The sequence below is a fragment of the Cervus canadensis genome, chromosome 5 (genome assembly GCF_019320065.1).
Source record: "Cervus canadensis isolate Bull #8, Minnesota chromosome 5, ASM1932006v1, whole genome shotgun sequence".
Classification (NCBI taxonomy): domain Eukaryota; kingdom Metazoa; phylum Chordata; class Mammalia; order Artiodactyla; family Cervidae; genus Cervus; species Cervus canadensis.
The window spans coordinates 2,329,987-2,337,411 of record NC_057390.1 but is presented as its reverse complement, the minus strand read 5'-3'; the positions used below and the strand labels follow the sequence as shown (position 1 = coordinate 2,337,411).

The 7,425-nt window shown below is 50.6% G+C and overlaps 1 protein-coding gene across 1 annotated transcript; it reads right to left on the bottom strand.

Annotated features, from left to right (window-relative positions):
- Positions 1-407: 407 nt before the first annotated feature.
- On the bottom strand, positions 408-7,325 carry CIAO1 (cytosolic iron-sulfur assembly component 1). The gene is made up of 7 exons (XM_043467791.1): positions 7,020-7,325; positions 5,982-6,130; positions 5,419-5,530; positions 5,214-5,302; positions 4,768-4,969; positions 3,577-3,664; positions 408-2,753 (listed from the first exon to the last, which is right to left on the bottom strand). Exons 1-7 carry the CDS (start codon positions 7,156-7,158, stop codon positions 2,513-2,515), a joined length of 1,020 nt encoding a protein of 339 aa, XP_043323726.1. The 5' UTR covers positions 7,159-7,325; the 3' UTR covers positions 408-2,512.
- Positions 7,326-7,425: the final 100 nt, after the last annotated feature.

Sequence of the window (7,425 nt, the reverse complement as noted above, 5' to 3'; positions counted from 1 at the left end):
TCCCATAAGAAGGCCGCGCCAGCTGGGTACTTAAGCAGTTGTAAGATTCACATCTATAAATTTTCTTCCCAGATTCTCGCCTTCTGTTGTTTTTTGGGAATATTGTGTGTGTGTTAAGTTGTGTCTGACTCCTTGCGATCCCATGGACTGTAGCTCTTCAGGCTCCTCTGCCCATGAAATTCTCCAGGCAAGAACACTGGAGTGGGTAGCCATTTCCTCCCCCAACCCAGGGATCAAACCCACATTTACTGCATTGGCAGATGTATTCTTTACCACTGAGCCACCTGAGAAGCCCCTTTTTAGGAATAAATGTGCATAAAACTGGAAGATGATTCTGATGGGTAATTTCCCTAGGTTGGCAATTTTTTAGTCTTAGGACCCCCCTATGCTACAAAAAAATTAAGAACTCCACAAACAGCTTTTATTATTTGGGTTATAGCCACTAATGTTTATTTACTAGAGTAAATGCATTTTAAAATAACAGTAACTTAATTATGTTAACATTTTATGAAGAACAACTTCCAAAACAAATTCAGGGAGAAGAACAGCATTTTACATTTTTGTAAATCTCTTTCATGTCCAGCTTAATAAGACAATTGGATTCTCACAGCTGTTTCCAAAACCTGTTGTGTGAGTTGATGTAAAGCTGACTTCACACAGATAGGAAGTTAGAAGTTTCTAAATAGGCTTCTCAGGTAATAGAGGCTATACTATGTCACTACACAGGTGGTAGTTTCTTAAAGGCAATGTGGATATGAAACCTTATCAATGAGCATACTTATCAAGAGCAACACTCTTGCATTAAAACCCACTTGTCAAAAAAAAAAGAAAACCCACTTGTCTCACTTATACTTTTAATGAGTCTTGCCCATGAGTGTCTTTGTAACATGCCTTAGTTATTTGGAAAACGATCATTCACTAAATTATGCAAATCTTTCAAATGTTAATACACTTCATCATAAATCACATGTGTGATTTATCACCACCAATCCCCTCAGAAAAGCCTAAGCATTGAGATGATGTCAAGCTCATGATGTCAATACGAGTTTTCACAAATTTGAATTTTTGCTGGAAAGCTTGTTTTATCATTGGCAACACGATCAGTTTCCCTTGAAGTGACAGGCTCATTCCATTCATTTCCCAGAAAATGTCTCCCAAATAGCCAAGTCTAAACACTGTGGTTTGCTACTTCTTCCAAGTAGAAATGGTTATGCCATGGGCATAGCTGATGGAGCATGCATGCACAACTGCTGTCCCTCAGGACAGCCTCGCCTCCGGGTGCAGCAGGACTGCTGCATGCCTGCTTCCGACAGAACGCGGTATGCCCAAGGGTGGAGCTCTAATACAATTTATTTGTGTTGGTTCTATTGAGGATATTTCTCAGTGGAGTTGGCAGGCAGTATTTCCACTGAGGGCAAAGCATGGAGACCCGACTGCAGTATCTGGTGCCACTCCCTTGTTTCGGAGGTGCTGACCTCTACCGGCCCTGAAGCACTCTAGGGATTTCCAATGACTGGCAGGCACATCTTGAGAACCACGGCTCTAGGTACTGCCCCAGCTGTCTTCAAAATCTAAGGTCATGATGTCTGCGGTACAGAACTGAACTGAAGGCCATGGCCTTGAGGATGGTCTTCAAGTCAAAACCCCCTTGGCTGTGCCTGTCCGAGGACAACCTGAGACCCAGCACTGCCTGCCTTTGCCAGTGTTTCTCCACCTCTTTGCAAGGGGCTTCTTTTCACCACTCACCTCCACTGTGGAAATCTAAGAGACCACAGTATATTTATGTACTGTGGTCCTTTAGAGGGCACATGTTGTCCCTTTAGGATTTTTTTGCCCCCCAACCAATACCCAGTTTCCACCCCCACTAAGAATGTATGACCTGTGGCCAACAGTAACTCCCTGCTAGGGTTCACATTCTCCCCACTGTCATCACAGCACCTGGCACAGGAGGTTGTAAGCGTTTCTAAGAAAAAGCAAAGGGGTCTCTTATTCTAACAAACCTACATTAAGGAATTAATTTCAGGACTGACTGCCTGTCTTAAATGCAAGGATTTACCCAGAAAATGGGAAGACAGGACCTACTTCAAAGAAGGACTCACCAAGAAATTCTTTTAAATTTGTGAATGCCCCTATAACATAAAATAGGACTTGAGACTCGGATTATTTGTATAAAGCTTATAGTCTCAGAAAGGGCTGAGCTACATCCCTCCTACATAAAAATATGATGATTATAAATAGTATACTTAACCTCTGCTCTCAAACTGAACACTGCCCTAAAGCAAAATCTGGCTTAAGTACAATGCACAGATGTTCTGCAGCTCTTTACCAGGGGCTCCGTGTCTAAGGAGGGGGAAGGGTGAGTGGTCCTGTGGCCCTGCACCTCTCCCCAAGTCTGACTGCAGGAGGGCCAAATAAAGGAAGGTCAAGAATGCTCCTTCTGGTCCTCTCGGGGGCTGGGGAAGTCTGAGGACATTTTCTGGGGAAGCACGATTCTGTCCAAAGCCAAAGTGGCTCAGATGCCTTCAGACGGCTGATACTTCCAGAAGGCCAACTCTCCATCGTCACTGCAGGAGGCCAGAAGCCCCCGCTCCTTGGGGTTCCAGGCCACGCAGTTGACATCCTGGGAGTGGGCCTGAGGCACGTGGGCTGTCAGGGAGAAGGTGGGCTGCTGCGGGTCTGAGCTGGGATCTTCCTCAAATACTCGGATGGCATCATCCCCACAGGCAGTAGCCAGGGCCCCTGTCAGCTGACACCTGGGGGGTGGGGGTGGGGGACACGTGTGTCGGTGAGCGTGCAAGCGGCTCCTCCCTCCCAACCTTGCAAGTCAGGTGCGAGGAGCTGGTTCTAGTTCCAAACTTGAGGACTCAGCTACAAATCTCTTATCCTGGAGCCTCTCTAACAAACATGTAGCTGCAAACATCACCCCAAGCTTCAAGTGCTGCCATCTAGGTTTCTTTCAATATAATTAACCTAAAAAACTACATATAACTCTCAATTGTACTTTTCTCACTTGGCACAAGCAGTTGCCCTGACATGAAGTGTTCCTGTTTTTTTTAAACTGATACAACAGGTCACTTAATTTTACCATACTTTTACTTGAGTCCATTTTTGCTATTTCCAAATGTATGCTAATATAAATAAAACTTAGATGCCCATCAAGTTTTTCAGTTATTTAGGGTTATTTCCTGAGGACAGATTCTCAGGGCCAGAACTGCCCTCTGACCAACTCTATGTGAATGGTATGGCTTTCCTAGACTCCCTAAGGGTAGAAGCTGTGTTACCAAACCATAAAACCCCAGCCATGATGCCACAGTTTCAAGAATACATATCTCTGGGTGGTTTGATGCTGTGGATGGTATGGAGCTACCCTCAGCCTGGGTCTAAGTCTGTCCCCTGCTCCTGTGAACCCGGGGCCAGCCAGTGCTAAACCAGCATGGAGACAGTCTAGCCTGATCTGAGGACAAAAGGGTGGCTGCTCTATATCCCCACGTATTCCCAAAGGTGAAAGAGCGCCCTGACTTCTCGAGGATCTCTAGAATGGTTGGGCAGGGTGGAGGGGAGGAGTGGAGCTCTTACCAAGCGACGTCATAAATGGTCCTGGAGTGGAAGCCTGACAAGGTGCAGACACACTTCCAGCTGGCCTCGGAGCCGCTGCATGCCACCCCTGTGTGACAGATTTCTCTTAAGCCTTGGGCGTATCCATGCCCTGGGCACTTCAGGGGAGAACCTGCCCCACCGCAGGAGACCCTAGCTTGCCCTCCCCCATCCACACCACCTGAGGCCTCATGCTCACTCCTCTGTCCCCATCTGCCCTGATCTGCCTTAGACACCGCAGCCGGACTGGCATTTTCCCAGCAGGATTCTGAGAAGGAGATGTCCTGCTCCTCAAAACCCCTTTTGCTACTGACTATGTCTGACAAGTTATCCTGCTTTTTTGGATAAGACTCTTAAGAGTCCTTTGGACAGCAAGGAGATCTAATCAGTCCATCCTAAAGGAAATCAACCCTGAACGCTCATTGGAAAGACTGATGCTGAAGGTGAAGCTCCAATACTTTGGCCACCTGATGTGAAGAACTGACTCGCTGGAAAAGACCCTGATGCTGGGAAAGACTGAGGGCAGAAGGAGAAGTGAGCAACAGAAGATGAGACGGTTGGATGGCATCACCAACTCAATGGACGTGAGTTTCAGCAAGCTCTGGGAGATGGTGAAGGACAGGGAAGTCTCGCATGCTACAGTTTATGGGGTTGCAAAGAGTCGGACACGACTTAGTGACTAAACAACATCAGCTACCCAGCCCAACCTACCTTATTTCTCTCCAAACTCCTTATGCCCTATGCTCCATCTACCCCATGCAGATCCCTGTTCCTGGTGTAAATCTAGGCCGTCTTTACTTTCAATGCCTTTGCTCATGTGGTCCTCTTTGCATCTAGAATTTCCTTTTTTTCTTTTGTGGCTATGTCTGGCAACATGTGGGAGCTTAGTTCCCTGACCAGGGATCAAACCAGTGCCCCCTGCCCCCCTGCATTGGAAGCATGGAGTCTTAACCACCAGAAATCACAGCACTCTCTTCTTATGTTAAAATGCTACACATTCCCTTCCGTCTGGATGAAATGGCCCCCCTTCCCCAGAGCCTCCCAGGACTCTTCCAGCACCCTCCCTGGAGCCCTCCCATGGCACATCTATGAAGGGCCCAGTTTTCTGTGACTCATCCATGTGTCTCAGCCCCTCAGCAGAGATGGGTCTTCAGCTCCCAGGTGGGCCCTCACCTTGCTCATTGCCTGGGAGATACTGGCGCCAGACGCGCACGGTGCGGTCATCACTGCAAGACGCCAGGCGCTGGCCACTGGGGTCAAAGGCCAAGCTCCACACGGTGGACTCGTGGCCTTCGAGGGTGGCGCAGCACACCCAGTCATCCTCTTCCTCTCGGTAGAGCTTCACTGTGTCGTCGTAGCTGGCGGAAGCCAGCAGCTGTAGGGAGGCCAAGGACAACACAGTATGTGTGTGTAGGGCCTGGGAGTGTCTGCGGCTCCAAGACTTCTCCCTCCCAGGACAGGACAGTCCCAGGGATGTGCTTTTATAAAGGCACTCACTGATATCTTCTAGTCACAGACAGAGATTCCTGGGAAAGCCAGGTTGAGGCTGAAGAGCAGAAGGCAGCTGGGTACAAGCCTCCACATCACAATTCCTTCCCACCAAGATACCTGGCTCTTACCTCCTGGCTCGGGTGCCAAACCACATGCTTGACATCCTGTGTGTGGGAGTTGAGGACGCTGACACATTCATACTCGTCCTCTTCATCAACTGTGGGAGAGATGAGAAGGGCGCACACAAGCTGACTGTCAGGGACACAAGGGTGGGGGGTGGGGGGGAGATTCGGTGGCAGGCTCTCAAGTGTACCTGGAGGGATCTGGACTCACCTTCCCAGACCCACACACTCTTGTCTCGGCTGCAGGTGGCAAGGAGGTTGCCAGATGGAGCCCAGGCCACTGACTTGACCTCGTTTTCATGGCCCTCCAGAGTGGTGACACACTGCACAGTGAAGGGGGACAAGACTCAGTAACAGCTGAGACCCCCGTGGTCCTCGCAAGCGCAGTCCCCCTAACCCGGGCCGGCTCAGGTTCCTAGACCAGGAGCCTCCCTGGTGGGCCAGCGGCTGAGAATCAGCCGGCCAACGCAACGCACACAGGTTCCAACACTGGTCCCCCGGAAGACTCCACATGCCCTGGAGCAACTAAGTCCGTCTACCACAACTAGTGAAGCCCAAGAGCTCTACAGCCCCTACTCCAAAACAAGAGAAGCCACCACACGGAGAAGTCCATGCACCGCAACAAAGAGTAGCCCCCACTTCCACAACTGGAGAAAGCCCACGCAAAGCAGCAGAGACTTAGCACAGCCAAAAATAAAATACTAGAGAAAAAAAAAAGTTCCTAAACCAGCCCTGGGGATCAAACAGGCAACAATCCTGGTCCCATGTACTTGCCTCAAAGTCATCCTCATTCTTCTTCCAAATGCAAGTGGTGGCATCAAAGCTGGCTGAGGCCAGGTAATTTCCACACGGAGACCAAGCCACCTTCCTCACGGTGCGCTGGTGGCCTTCACAAAGGACAGATTTGCAGTTCCAGCTGTCACCTAAAAGCAGAGGACAGGCCAGGCTCTGGAGCTGGGTGCACAAGAAGGTGCGGAAGCACTAGCCATGCCATTGGGTAATCGGGTCCAGCGTGAGAGCCAAGCTGGGGGTCGAAGCTCAGTGAGTGTATTAACAACAGGCTTTAATTGACTCCAGTTAAAGTTACAGAAAGCTGGAGGCATCCTTCTGAAACAAATCTGAGGAATCACCTACGTGTGTGTGTGTGTGTGTGTGTGTGTGTGTGTGTGTGTGTCCGCCCTAAGTCACTTCAGTCACCTCTGACTCTTTGCGACCGTGTGTGTGTGTGTGTGTGTGTGTGTGTGTGTGTGTGTGTGTGTGTGTGTGTCCGCCCTAAGTCACTTCAGTCACCTCTAACTCTTTGCGACCCCATGGACCATATAGCCTGCCAGGCTCCTCTGTCCATGGAATTTTGCAGGCAAGACTACTGGAGTGGGTAGCCATTCCGGCCTCCAGGGTATCTTCCTGACCCAGGGATCCAACTGGCCTCTCTTGCATTGGCAGTCGCCACCTGATAAATGCCCTTGGGATAAAATCTAAATTTCTTCAACTGCTGAGAATTACTTTGAAGCCTACTTTCTTCCTTCTCTTCTCATTTTCCTACCTCAGCAACTATCACAATTTCCCTAACAGTTTCATTCTCTCTATTGACATTTTAGCTTCTGGTGGCTGCTGATTCCTTCACCGGAAAACCCGTTCTCAAAGTGGCTAAGGTTCAACTCGAAGGTAACCCCTCCATCCTCTCCCTCGGCCCGCGACCCTCGTCCAGGGTCTGCCTGCCCCGCAGGCTGAGTACTCCCCGAGACTGGCACCCACAGCAAGCGCAAGGAGACCGCTTGGCGGCAGGGGTCGTGCAGCCGGATCGGGGCTTACCCTCCCTGCCCCAGATGCGGACGCTGCGGTCGCCGCCGCACGAGGCCAGCAAGGTTCCCGCGGGGTTCCAGGCCAGGAACCAGCAGCGGGAGTCCGGGTGCGCCAGGATACGGCTAAGCAGCACCAGCGAGTCCTTCATGGCTGCCCGGCGCAGGAGGAGACAAAAATGAGCACAGCTAGCCGCGCCAACTGCGGTTCCCACAGAGGAAACCCCCTTGCGCCCGAATCCAGGGTCTACTCTGGAAATGAAGCGCCCGCAGCTTCGGCCGCGCTGCCTTCTGGGAGCTGTAGTCGTCCTTTCCCCACCCCACTCCCCCAACCCCGGTCCCACCTCCAACGAAAAGCATCGCGGCACGGCCTGGAACTACCAGTCCCGTCAGGCCTTGCGCAGGGAGCCGGCGGCGCG